Source organism: Cervus elaphus, chromosome 12, assembly GCF_910594005.1.
Source record: "Cervus elaphus chromosome 12, mCerEla1.1, whole genome shotgun sequence".
NCBI lineage: Eukaryota > Metazoa > Chordata > Mammalia > Artiodactyla > Cervidae > Cervus > Cervus elaphus.
Genome location: NC_057826.1, coordinates 51825362 through 51839852, shown reverse-complemented (window position 1 = coordinate 51839852; position 14491 = coordinate 51825362). Strand labels below are relative to the sequence as shown.

At 42.2% G+C, this 14491-nt stretch overlaps 1 protein-coding gene across 3 annotated transcripts in view; it reads left to right on the top strand.

Moving 5' to 3' along the window:
- Window positions 1-14491, top strand: part of RORA (RAR related orphan receptor A) — a 779268-nt gene that overhangs the window by 152987 nt on the left and 611790 nt on the right. For 2 of the 3 annotated variants that reach the window (XM_043918825.1, XM_043918827.1), the window contains exon 2: window positions 4914-4967. The exons of the other annotated variant lie outside the window; for it this stretch is intronic. In XM_043918825.1, the coding sequence (XP_043774760.1) occupies window positions 4914-4967 (54 nt within the window). The remainder of the gene's footprint in view (window positions 1-4913; window positions 4968-14491) is intronic. 3 annotated transcript variants of the gene reach the window in all.

Here is a 14491-nt window from a genome sequence, read left to right as displayed (position 1 = left end):
GGATGTGGAGAGATAGGTAAATAGTAAACAACTTAATTCAGAATTCAATTTCTTTAAACAGTGTCATCTTCTTTAGGAATCTGAATTTGCTAGGTCATCTGTAATGGGGATATCCTTCTAATATGACTTCTATTCCATTTTCTTCCCTCTCTTTCTCTCTCTCACCCCCTCCCCACTTAAAAAAATACATCTCCCTTAACCACACTGGTATCATCTACAATGAAAGATGGCTTTGACTGCAGACTGTATATATACCAAGCGGTTCTCAATTCTACCTAGCAGTGTCCTGTGCATGGTGAGCTCTCTGCAGCATTTTCTGTGTTTAAGACATTGCCTCAACAAAATCCGTTTTAGACTTTTCCTTGCCTCTCGGCTGAATTACAGTCACAGTCAATGGCCCACTTGTGTGTAGTTCAAGAAGCAATTAAGGGCTCTTTTCTTTGAACAAGCAAGGGAGGGGGTAGAGAAAAATGATCATTATTCTGATGATTCCTCTGTGTAGCTCAACAGTTCACAGATCTTTGATGCCATGAGTCTCAGCATTTAAACCCATTTCTATCACTGCCTTCTGCAGCCACTTCTGCCTGTCAGAGCGACTCCATGGAGGCCAAGGACTCGCATGTCAGTAGGTCAGAGCCACTCAATATGATGGTAGGATTGTGATTAAACACAGCTGTAACAGCTGCTTAATGATCCTCGGGATCATGATGGTATCACTGAAAATTAGGAAGCACAGTCTTTGGAGACCCCCCAAGGAAACTTGCGGTCGCCACTGCGAGCCTTTTGTTTTATTCTGGGAGAGTTATAGTCAGGACATGGTAGTATTATCTTTCAACGCCTGTCCACATGAACTTTGTCCATGTCTAGCTTCTATGTTTCTAAAGGGCAGAGACTTTTATCTAACTTCTACTGCACTGAGTCTAAAACAAAGCTGAAGAGAGAAGCTGCTTAAATGATTTTGTCAAGATGATCAGTGAATGCCCTCCTGGATGTGTCTCAAGAAGCATTTGGTGTGTGTGGCCCAATAAACCAGGCCCTTGGGAGAGACAACTCACTACATGTCAGTGGTTCTCAGGGTGGCCTCTGCATCACTTGGGAACATGTTAGATGCACATTCTTCTGCCCTACACTGAGAAACTCTGAGGCTCGGGCCTAGCAACCTGTGCACTAACCGGCTTTCCTGTAATTCTGATGCATGCTCATGTATGAGAAGCACAGGTCTGCACCCTTCCTGGCCTTAAATACCTCTGCAGACTTTCTTCTGTGCAAAGGAGACTTAGAATACCAGCAAGACTAGAAGGGTGAGAACTGAGCTTCCTAGAGACGAGGACCAACTTTGATATAGCCTTCCAGGGTGTCAACATGATGACTTCTGCCTTCGGATGTTTTAGGGCTGCCTGGAAGCCCAGTATAGTTCCACAGAACCATATAGGTGAAACTGGAGGTTTCTTGCCTTGAAGAGAATGTCTTCTTGCTTCTCCACTGGGTATGCATGTTGAGGTAGAGAAGGGCACTGATTTCTTGTTCAAAACCAGAGCAGCAGTGGTGTGAAGAGAGAGGGAGGTTTAGATGTGAAAGACTTGGGTCAAGGAACTGCCCTGCTCTGGGAGCTTGGGGACCCTGGGAAAATCCATTAACCTCACTAAATTCAGGTGGACCTGAGTTTGCTCATCTCAAAGCCAGAGCTAATTATATCTGCCCTATCTGTTTCATAGGACGTTCTGCTCAATTGAGAGACAGGTCAAGATGGGATTTCGCCCAAACTCACTCACTTCACTCAAACAGACTCCAAGATGAAGGTGCCCTGCCAGCAAAAATCAGAGTTCAGTGGGGACAGAGCACTTTGTTAGTTTATTATACAGATATATTTACATATACACATACACACACTGTAGGGCTTTTCTGGTAAGGGGTGATAAAGACAAGGCTGAATCATGTTAATCTAAGTGAGTCTTCCCATCTCCATTTTGTGGTCAGACTCCCCATCCCAATACCTACCCACCCAGCTCAGGCATGAGCAGCTGCAACCCCAAGTCTGTGACCAGTGTCAGCGTGTGAATACCAGATATAGGCAGGAACCTGAATTGAGTCTTCTCCATAGATGCCAGTAAGAGAGGGAGGTGAGCCTAGGAGGCTGTGTGAGAGGACAACAGTTTTGCCATTGTGATCATGTCCAGTGACAGCCAGGCTCTAACCCATCACACTGGGCATGCCCCCATTACAGAACCAAATTTGAATCTGCTTCTCCAACAGGCAGCAAAGCCAAGCTACTGTTGCCACGTTGTGGTGAAGGAAAATATACTATTTATTACAGGGCACCAAGCAAGGAGAATGGGCAGCTCATGCTCAAATGACCCAAACTCCCTGGTGGAAGGACTTTTAATGGAAAAGAATGTGTGTGTTTATATATATGTATGTGTGTGTATATATATATGTATAAAATGTATATATATTACATGCCAGGCACATACATGTTTGAAGAACATCTTAAGACTTCCTCTAGCTATGATTCCACAGGACCATCTCTTTTTACTAAATCAGAAGTGACATGTTACACAGTGATAGTCTATTAAGTCTCTCTTAAAACCTCCCTTCAAGGTGACTTTGAAGAGTAGAGACACTCTTAAGCCTGCTATCTGAGGTTATTGAGATATGATGGAGAGAACCTCCACCCCCCACCCCCAACCTGCTGCCCAATTCCTAAGGTTCTCAGACAGTCTCAGCTCATGGTGTCTTTGTGTCTCAGTAAATTTTTCACTCCCTAGACAAAGAGAAATAGCAACAGTTCCATATATTAATAGTTTCAACTTACTAGTAGCAGTGTCTGCTACTGATAGAGACTACCCTTGACTTTTAAAAATATCCCATGGCTTTCCTGTGAGTTAGCTGTAGGCCACAGCTTGGGAACCACAGCCTCTACCTCACCTGAAGCAAAGGAGAAGAGACTTCAACATTGAGAAGCATCCCAGGACTCTACCACCTTTATGACATTTATCTGAAATAGTCCAGTAGATAATGAGAATTTTTACCCATTCCTCATGGGAAGAAAGTTAGTTTGGTGGAAAGGTGATTTTGATAAATTATAAGCAACTGGTAGACCCGATCTGTTTCTTTAAAGATATTTCAATACCAGAATCAATCCCAGGTCAAGAATTCCTTTGGACCCATTTGTAGATGTGCTGCTTTAGTTTAGAAGCAGTGGTTTCTTTTTGGAGTAACAGAATAATTGCCTGTATCTCATGTCTATTTCCACATCCGTATCACTCATTTATACCTTTGACTACTTCAGGGCAGAGTCTGGAAAGAGTAGGTGCTCAATGTATATTTTCAAATTACATTACTCTTTTTTATGAATGACTTTTAGATCAAAGTGTGTTGGCATGACTGTGGAGGTCCTGGTGGAGCTTGCTTTGCTTCCCATGGTAATAGCAAGCAAAGGGAATGCAGAGTCTTAGCCACTGGACCGCCAGGTCTGGTGTGAAGTCGCTCAGTCATGTCTGATTCTTTGTGAGCCCATGGACTGTAGCCCACCAGGCTCTTCTATCCATGGAATTCTCCAGGCAATAATACTTCAGTGGGTTGCCATTCCCTTCTCCAAGTCCCTTAATATTTGCTTTAAGTTGGATACCTGACAAATTGGGATGAGAGCTTTTCTTGGGGCTCTCCATATGTCCGTTTCCCTTTATCCCCTAGGCCCAGTATCCTTGAAACTCCCTTGGGTTAAGAGAAGTTACTAGCCCTAACGTAAACAGTGGTGCCATTTGTAGGCAGTTCATGCCATTTGAGAAATTTGAAGCACTGACCTGTGCCCAACAGTGCTGCTAGGTGGTTGCAGCTGCAAGGCTGTGCCTAGACAACATTTAATATCCATTCCAACCCTGAGAGAGTCTAGGCATCTGAGATGTGAGCTGTTCATAATCCTACAGGGTCAGTGAATATCTTGGTTTTAAATAACAGGAGCAGTAAGGAAGCTTGTTGTGATAAATGGTGCACCTGCACACTGCCTTCAGCCTTGCCTTAGAATCAAACAAGTCTTTTAGCATATGAATCTAAGAAAGCTGTTCAGAGGGCCATTTATAGCATAGAAGCAATGGGGAAGATACCGTTTCCAGGTCTCTGCCAGTTGTAGTTCAGAGCACAGGTGATCTGCCTACTTGGTTTCAACTCCTTTTCTGCAATGAGTTAAGAAAAGATGCCTTCGATGGTGGAGAGAAGTGGATAGGAAGCCATACCTTTATAAAAGTCTTCCATTCATTTGCTGCAGAACCACTTTGGGCCTGCCCAGACGTAGATTCCTGGAACTCCAATGGAATGAAAACACTGAACATGTAACATTATTCCAAGACTTTTACTATGGTCCATACCCTGTTTTGAGGACATTATGTGTATTAACTCATTTAATCCTCAAAATAGTGTTAGAACCAAAAAGAAAGATGCTGCTTCTGTGATCTTTAGGTCCTCTTTGAGGTCATATGGTAGCCTGAGGTAGATATAGAACTTGACCCTATGTTAGTTCACAAAAATACTATTTCCAGGAGCAGAGCACACCTTATAAAGTAGATACTATTGATAAGAAAGTAAAAACAATATCACTTACTTTTTATTAATCTAAATGTGCAGAGAAAAGACCCCATCTTGTACAAAACTTCATTCAGGTTCTTTTAAGATTCAGTTCTTTATGTTAAATGGTCAGCCTTTTAGGAGGGATTTATTTGAAGGTCCTAGATGTATGTAGTTCTTGGGATGGATGATTTCTTCATCCAGCACTTAAAGTTAAAATCTTTCTACTCTAATGAATCATAGAGTAGTTTGAAATATGGAAATGTGAGTGATTTTGCTCCTATCACTGGGGTATTACCCTGTGTTCTAAAATCATATCATAAAAACATAAACTTACTACTCTAATCTTGTAGGGTTATCCATGCCAGTGTCCAGTGAGGGAACTGAGAGAAGGCGGCATGATCCAGGTAATGATATTTTTTCATGAAAAGCAAGAAATGGAAATGTTTTGGCTTTCTTTCAATAACATGTAATTTGTAATGTTCTTCCCCTCATTTATAATCCTATCTGTGTATAAATAGTAATTTGCTCTTATAAACATGTACTGTAGTAAGAGTTCTGTGGGGAGCAGTTGGTGTTCATTATCTGTGACATCATGAGCATTTAAAAAACAATAATTATAAATATCCTCTAGAGTGAAAAAAAAATAGTGGAAAGAATTGGAGAGTCTGTCTAGAGACTTTCTTATTGCTCTGTTTCGTCCTGCCTCCACCCCAATTACTTTGAGTTTGGAGTTGCTTAAATCCTACAAAACTCAATGTAGGTGTTACCTACTGCAAAGGTCGGAGAATGTTATGGTTTGAAGAACAGTATTTAGTAACATGACTTCTTTATATCTGAAATAAGTTGCTGTTGTTAATGTTGGCCTTCCAATTCTGAAATCCAAAGAATAAGCTGAGGTTCCTTTGCCTGACACAGTAAATTGTGGTTTGTTTGTTTGCTTTCCTTTGTTTTTTAAATCCAAGGATATACCAATGGAATGAAGGTTTGTATTTCTCTGAAAGGTCCGAGTTACAGGGAAACAGTTAATTCTAGTAATAGAGATTAGTCTATGAAACACAAGCAAAAGGATCCGTGTATCAAAGGCATACTTCAGTTTCATAAAACTTACAGAGTGGCATTTCAACAGAGGAGACCATTAGAGTACTAATGGGATGCTTAGAAAGGAAAGGAGCAAAATTAGAGTGGAATCTGAATATATGAACCACTTACGTTCTTAAAGTCCCATTTGTACCCAGTTTTTTGTAACTTGGAATGTATTCCCCTGTAGGAACTATATTTTGCTTGCTTTGGGGGCTCCCTAGCTAGCTTATGAAAATCTATGTTAAACATAATGTAATAACATGGTTTTTTAGAAAGTGAACCAAATTAGATATCAGGTGGCCTTGGGTTTGAGTGCAGACTGGAGCAAACTCTTTCTATGGCCTTAGGCAGGTCCCTAAACCGTTTAGTGCTTTTGCACATACATAAAACTCTAATGCTGAAACCCAGTATTGGATATAGGGTAAACATTCAACAAATGTTTGCTGAATGAGTGAACAAATGAGTAAGCCTATATTTTATTTCTGTGGGGAAAAAAATCCATCCAAAGGATGTCAGACTTTTACAGCTTCTATGGTATCACTGTGGAGATTGCAGACCAAGTACAAAACTGGAAACTTCTTAAGGCCTTTCATAGCCACTTATGTAGTGTCGAGGTCACCTCTGTGTGCCTGGTGGCTGGCTATCTAGCCCTGCCAGCTCCAGAGGCAAGGCCAAAGCTTCATGAAAACCTTAACAGTCTCCCATACGAGGAGAGGAGGCATGGAAGGGGTGTGGTGGCCATTTGTATATTTGACTCAAGAACAAGTTGCATGTTTGCAAATCAAGGACTTGGTGTTTACTTCTCCCTTTGTGAAATGTGGCAAAAGTATTAAAAAATGTCTTGATTAGAAAATATATTAAATATATATTTTGATGGGAGCAATGCATTTAAAATAATGAGAAGGAAGAAAAACACTTAAGAAAAATGAAATGCGTAGTGTTATACCCAAAAAGGAGCAAAAAGACACAAGGTACTCTAGACTTGGAGGCAGCTCATTCTGATTTTGGGAATGGACTTTCGGTTTATTTTAATGTAACCCCTGCTTTTCTAATTATAGTCATTTGTTCTCAAACAGGCACTGGTAGAAGCAGTTTTAAATCTATTTTCTATTTCAGTAGGCATACCTTCTGAAAAACCCCTAAAATTTCAAGAGGAGCTTTTTCTTCCTTTCTTTTTCTTAAGCAATTGCTGTGTTTTTTTGTTTTTTGTTTTTTTTTTGAGCTCCAAGGGCTGACAGCTGTTCTAGTCTTGCTTGGGGATTTTTTCACAATGTGGATTAATCAATGTTATGAACTGGGTCCGTGGGGTTTTGGGAATGTAATTGGTTTCAGATGACACTTTGCTAGTCAATCTGTGAAACAGCCGAATGTTGACACAGCTGAACAATTCCAGCTGTTTCCACTCGCCCCTTCCTCTTTCCTTGGACGCTGCATGCATCCTCTGCCTTTATTTGTGTCTGCCCTCTCTCATTGTGACTTTGCTAAACTAATTTGTTATCCTTTCTGAAATTTCTTTTTGCTTTTCTCTTCTTTGGGATATCAGGGCTCCCCCTTTATTATAGCCTCCACCCAATTTTATTTTGCAAAACTACTTTCTTGGCTTGCATAGTTTTTTAAGGAAATAATAGTTTTACCACTTAAGTTCGTTCCCTTTTATTTGTGGTGATCCCCTAGTTTGTTTATATAAAGGTGCAGAGCACCAATTTAGGCTTTGTACAAGTGCTTGGATTCTGTGAATATTTGGTTTCACAATTGCTTGATCAACCTTTATTTTTAATTACAAGAGACATTTCCATTGAATAAACAATACAAACCATTAGCTTCATTCAATGCATAGTGATATTTGCTACCGTATATCCTTCTGAAACTATGAGAAAAGATTCAGGTGTCGGTATTGATGCTAGAAAGATGCATGATTAGAAGGGAGGAATCCAAAAAGGACCGACCCTGAATTATGTACATTATATTAACAGTTTATATACTGTCAGGGGAAACGGTTTGTAAATTGCTTTCAGTGGTTTTTCATTATCAGACTAATTTCTCTTTGTTTTTTCAAGAGTACTTGTTTCTGCATCTTACTCAGTAGGGGAAAGTCTTTAACTATTTGGGTGCCCAATATAGTTTTGTAACTTTATATAATCTTTGTTACAATGGGCTCTAAATCCAGGGCTAAGTGAGCTAAACCAAAGAATAGGGCTGCACAGATAGATACATGTTTGAGTGTGGTCATTCCCAAAAGCTAAGACTCTTGATGAGGGTGAGGTAATTTCATTTTTCCCAGAAAGGTCTGTATTGACTGAATGAATGACTCAGGCTTACAGGACAATGGGCAGCACCTACTCTGCCTTCCTTGCAGACTTAAATGCACAGCACAATTAAATACTCCTAAATCGGAGTCAAGTCTAAGATGTCAGAACCTGGAACAATTGAGCAATTGTCATGAGAATTTGGTGAATAAATGCAATTGACATAGCACATTTTTCCAGATATGTCCTCCTCTTACAATTGTTAATGAACATGGTATCAGAGGAAACAGTCTCAAGGGTGGAGATTATCTCAGAGACAGGAAACAATGGATAGATAGAGAATGTCATTTCTTTGAATGAAGACTATAAACAGTACAGGCCTCTAGACGCTGGTCCATTTGTTCGCTTTTATGTAATCTTGTGTGTAGTGAAACTTCTGGATGTAATAGTGAAATACTGATCTGACATGAGCCACGTGTGCAGAAAAGAAGCAAAAGAGCATCTGTATAAACAAAGCACATGGAAAAAATAACTCAAATTGCACTTGGAGAGGTGAGCAGCCAGAATTATAGATGATAACCCAGCAAATGGGTTTATATGTTACTGGGGTTACATTACATGGGGTTACATGTAATGGGTTTACATGGACAGTTCTCTGAAGACTGACAAAATTGTGGTTATGGTCCAAAAGGCAGGCTGGGTGTAATTGTGGAGGGTGTTGGAATCAAAATCAAAAGCATGTCTCAGGCCATTTATACTGTGATCTGCAGCTGGACCAATATACCCTAAGAACAACCTAATGAATCCAAGAAAGGTTTGGGAAGGGATAAAGGAGCTAAGGGATTTTAGATATACTGCAAGAGCAAACAGATGTATATGGTACCCTTCATCTAAGAAGTTGAGAATGGATAGGATGAAGGTTTCTAAAATGATAGAGGTTCAGGCACTGCTCCCAAGTTGGTTTAAATATTAGAAATTTCTACAGTTCCACTTCTGTGCCAGGGAAGGGGATGGACAGATGGTGTGTTAGTTTTTCTTGCTACCTGATGACGAGGGGAAGTGCAGAAGCCTCAGTTTCGGTGGTGATGGTTGCTCAGGCACTCACATGGTCTCCCCAAAGCTACTCAAAATGAATCTTAGAGTGCTTTTCGCAGAGGGCATCACTGATGTCAAGAATCTGGGGAGGCTGTGCAAATGGCACATCACGGGGCTCCACAGTAGACCTGCAGAATCAGTATGGAGGGAGAGGGTCTGCATTTTTAACAAGCTCCCTAGGTGAATCTTGAATCCTCCAAAGTTTAAAAACCATAAAGTCTGCACTAGGATTTTAGGCTAAGCGGGAAGTACCAGGTTACAGCACAGGTGTAATGGGATATAGCTCCCCAGTTTAATATAAAGCCAATAAGAACGGGCAATGTAAATGTGCCCTTTGTATTGCCAGGTATTACAAAAATAAAGAGCTGTTCAAATATTTGGTGCTAAGAAGGTGCAGACTCAAATTACCTGGACAGCATTCCTAGGTGGAAACTGGGACTCCAAGGAATGAGAGTTGTTTTTCTTTGTGATTTGATGTGCCTTAGTGCCTTTCCTTTCGGAATGTGATTGCATAATTGTACACAGGCACTCCCTCCCTTGAGGCAGAGGGCTAATTACATAACACAGCCAATAGGCCCCATCACACTGTCCTCTAATTATGGTTTATGAAATGTACTGAGTTGACCTTTGCCATCACAGCTGCCCTGAAGGTTGACTCCAGGATATTATGGCTGGAAGGGGTTTGAGACATTATCCAGCAATAACTCTACCAAAGCTTATTCTGAAGCTAGTGGAAGGCCCAATACAGAAAGGTAGTTTAGGACCAGGACCAGAAGCTGACTTTCCCAGTGTTTTCCATAGTTTAACATCTAGGCCAACATGTTCTTACTTTATTTTGCAATTTCGTTGTTGTTTTGTTGTTGTTTAGGCACTAAATCGTGTCCAGCTCTTTTGCCATCCCATGGACTGTGGCCACCAGGCTCCTCTGTCCATGGCATTTCTCAGGCAAGAATACTGGAGTGGGTTGCCATTTCCTTCTCCAGGGGATTTTCACAGACCAGGGATCGAACCTACGCCTCCTGAATTGGCAGGTGTATTCTTTACCACTGAGCAACCAAAGAAGCAATACTGGCTTATTTTTTACTGTTCTCATAGGAAACTCAGTTTGGAATCACCTAGGATTCTTAAGTTAAAAAGGTATCATTTAATGTTCCTACTCTTTTATACTCATAATAGTTAATATTTATTGATCGCATGCCATGTGCCAGACAGTGCATTAAACACTTGATATACATTAACCATCTCAGCCTCTCAGCAGGCCCATGAAGGTGAAGATCCCCATTTTAAAGAGGAGGCTTTTGAAATATTGAAGATTTTCCAAGGACATACAACTGGTAAATAGGAGACCAAAGATTTCAATCAGGCCAGTCTGATTCCAGGTTATTATTTTATTTTACCGAACTATTAGTTGACTATGTTGATGTACAAAAATTCTCTTTTGTACAAATACAAGGCCAGGGAACATTATCTGAATTACTCTTTACAGTTAGATAATACAACATAAAGTGTGCTCAACATTTACACCAGGTTCTGAATGACACAACTTTTGCATTATCAGGTTACACTGATAGAGTGTAAATACTCTAGTGTTGTCTCATGGGGCTGTGGCTGTCTTCTCCCTGCCTCTTTCCATGCCCATCTTTCTTTTTTTTTTTTTTTTCTGCACAAAGGTTTCTTTTTATTCATAACATTATTATTTAAGTCAATAAATTTTTAAGGATTTTCACACGTCCTGATTCTTTCCACTGCCAGTCACCATAGTTCCTCCAAAGTTGTCACCTTCAAGGCAGCCCTACAAAAAGTTCTGCTCAATCCACAGCTGTGATGCCACAGCTGTTTTAGTTGCATGCCCATCTTTCTTAACAAGCTTCCTTTTTGTGAAATAAGATAACCCATGATGAAGGGACTCTTTTTTTCTGTGGACCTTGAATTTCTATTTAGGGACAATCGCAGCTCCACACGTGAAGGCATTGGATACTATACTCGTCAGTCTCTAAGGGGAGCTTTGTTGTTGGCAGCACTATTGAATGGTGTGTCGTGATTGGTGGGCTTTGCGTGGCCATCCTGGTGCTCACAGATGTGTCCCATGGGTCAGCAAGCACACCGATGAACATGTTTGATCTGAGTGCCCACTCCTGACCTTTTTACATTACGGTCTGTTTGTGGATCTTTGTCTCGGGTGAGATACCCAAGCTTTGTAAATTCTGTTGCATTCAGATGATTGTGATAAATCAGAAGAGTCCAGTATGGAAGGAGAACTCACTCGAAGTGGGATGCCTTGTTTTACTTCATCACAGGCTTTTCGAAGGGAGCGTGTCCTTGGACCTTGGTAGTCGGCGTAGAAACACTCACCCTCAAGGACGGAGACTATTTCCCTGTGGACACAGAACTCCTATCCCTGCCCTACGTATGAGGGAGATGAAAGGGGATGCCGCTGTCATCACACCAGGTGCAATGCCGTGGGGGCACCAAATGCACAACTACACACGTGAAATGCACCTACTGCCTGCAAATGCCTGGAGGCTGCTCATCAAAGAAGCAGTGGTCACAAACATGCAGAGCCTTTATCCAGGCTCTTCCCTCTGCCTGAAGTGCCCTCTTGGGTCTTCTCTATTGGGTTTACTCCTTTTTTCAACACTCTGCTCCAGGTCTCCTCCTCTGAGACCTCTCCCCTGCCTCCATCCCGGCCAGCACAGCCCCTCCCCGCTGCTCTGTGCTGACCTTGGTCAGCTTCTGCAGCATGCTGGTTTAGAGTGGTTCATATTCTTAAGCAGACCTTATTTTCAGGACTCCCAGAGGCCTCTCCAGGGGAACACCAGTCCAGGGAAATGCCCCTGGACTCCAGCCAAGGGAGCAGAAGTAATGACTTTTCTTTCTTTCATTGGTATCTGGGCCACTCGGTTGGGTATAGAGATGGGGATCATCAGCATGACTGGCTGGGAGCCACTGCATGTCTCTCCTGAGGCTTTTATCACTCAAACCTCACACCTTTTATCAGAAAGTAAAAGGGGTGCTTATTCTGATTTGTAAGTTCCGCATGAGGTGAATCAACTGTGCCGCGCCGTCGAGAAGTGGGAAGTCCGTAAGAACAGGAGGCCTTAGGGAAATAGAACTGGATCTTGAGGAAAGGATTGAGAAAGACACAAGAAGTGGGAAGCATGGCCCAAGGTTTGGCCAAACACAACAGCAGAAGTGCTGTGTGGGCAAGTGACCCTGTCCCTGTTGTTGCCGTGGCGTTACCCTGGTGCCATGTCAGGAGTTAGGAACTAAGACCCAGTGAAGAGGGGACAGTGCCCTTGGTGCAGGGTGCTGGCTTCACTTCTAGTATTTCTATGTAACTCATTAACATTTATTTATTTAGTGTTGGGCTTCCCTGATAGCTCAGTTAGTAAAGAACCTGCCTGTAGTGCAGGAGACCTGGGTTCGATTCCTGGGTTGGGAAGATCCCCTGCAGAAGGAAATGGCAACCCACTCCTGTATTCTTGCCTGGATAATCCTATGGACAGAGGAGCCTGGTGGGCTACAGTCCGTGGAGTCACAATAGTCAGACATGACTTAGCGACTGAACCACCAACAGCATTTATTGAGCACATACTGTATGCAGGGTGCTGTTGCAGTGATGCATAATGCCTTACTCTTTGTAGTCCCCTTCTGCGCAGCAGCTAAAGCAGTAGCTTAAATTTCCTTTAAACTCTTGAAATTTAGAGAAAGGCTATGTAAATTTGAATTATTTTCAATATAAGTGGGATGAATAAATCATAAAGGGCTTGTGCATAGGAAAGAACCTTAGTCAGAGAACTACATGTTAGAGTGAGGAATGAGACAAGAAGGCTGTGTACCAGGTGCCACCCACACCCAATAACATCAAGCATGCCGCCTATCCTCACACGAGAAATATGCCTGCTACCCGCACTTTGACTTCACTTCTTGCCTTGTCCTTCAATGCCAAATTCTGGGTTGGGGGCAAAAAACAGCACCTCATTCCTCATAAAGACTTTGGGGATACCTGCCTTTAAATTCAGGCTGGATATTTACATTGTCTAGGATGCTGGATTTTAGCCATTTTGCTTATTTTAATAAAAAGAGTTAGGTGATATGACCACTGATGCATCCTGTTTCTCCCATAGGCTATTGGGATGGAAAAGTGGAAACTCCAGAGACAGAGTCCCCGCTTTCCCTGAGTAGCTGAGCAGTCTCTGACCAAGGGAGGTGATAGCCACTGGGGATGGGATTTCCCCACTTCCCCCCCTGCCGTGGGTCTCAGGGTCTCCACACTGCCTCCTGTCCTGAGGAGTAGGGGAAGGCCCTTCTCAAGTGCTTGCTGTTAGGGTGGGTTGTCATGGCAACCACTTGGGACTGGGCCAGGGAGAAGGGGCTCCTACAGTGCATTGACGTAGACAGAACACCATGGGGAGGGGAAGGGGGCCAGGAGAACAGTGAGACAGGGTTCTGGATGCCAGAGGACCAGCGAACATGATCATTACGTGCTCACTTGACAGAGCATGATGCCAGCTATGGTAGGGGGGCAAGCCTGGGAAAGGTGAAATTTGCCTCTCCCTGCAAGGAATTAGTTTATAGTCTCTTCACTCACCAAGTATTTATGGGGTACCTCTCTGGAGCTATAGTCTGCAATAGATGATTTGGATTAATCAGATAATAGTAGAGACATCTGCCTCCTTCTGCCTCCGTGGAACTAATCATTGGGTGGCACTTATCAGAAGGGCATTGTTTTTTTTTCCAAATGCAGAAGGGTTTTTGATCCATCTTGTATATTTTATGGACTGGATTATTGAATGTAACCAAATCCCCTTCTCTTGATTAGAGTTATTGGCTGCTCAAACAGGAGCTTTGTGACTACTTTAATTTTTCTCTTTGATACCATCTGTCCTTGGCTCAGCTTTTCGACTGATCTCTATTAAGTTAAGTTAAGTGAAAATCGCTCAGTCGTGTCTGACTCTTTGCGACCCTGTGGACTATACGGTCCATGGAATTCTCCAGGCCAGAATACTGGAGTCGGTAGCCTTTCCCTTCTCCAGGGGATCTTCCCAACTCAGGGATCGAACCCAGGTCTCCCACATTGCAGGAGGATTCTTTCATCTGAGCCACATGGGAAGCCTTATTAGGGAGGGGACAGGTAAAGAAAATTGCGATGAAGAATCTTTTATTATATGCCATAGGTAGTAGGACATCCTGAGCCCTGATTTTCCTATGAAGGAAAGGTTTCTGTTGATAGAAATCAGAATAACATATCTCAAAGCAGATATTGAATGGAGTAAGGAAGGTAACTGCAAATTTCCGTTCCTCCAGATTCAAACATGTAATTGCTCATACAATGGTCTTGTAGTAAACTGGCACATTTGAATAACTCTTTGGTGGGTTTCTCTGGTAGCTCAGTGGTAAAGAATCCACCTGCCAATGCAGGAGTCATAGGTTCAATTCCTGATCTGGGAAGATTCCACATGCTGGGGAAAAACTAAGCCTGTGAACCACAACTACTGAGCCTGTGC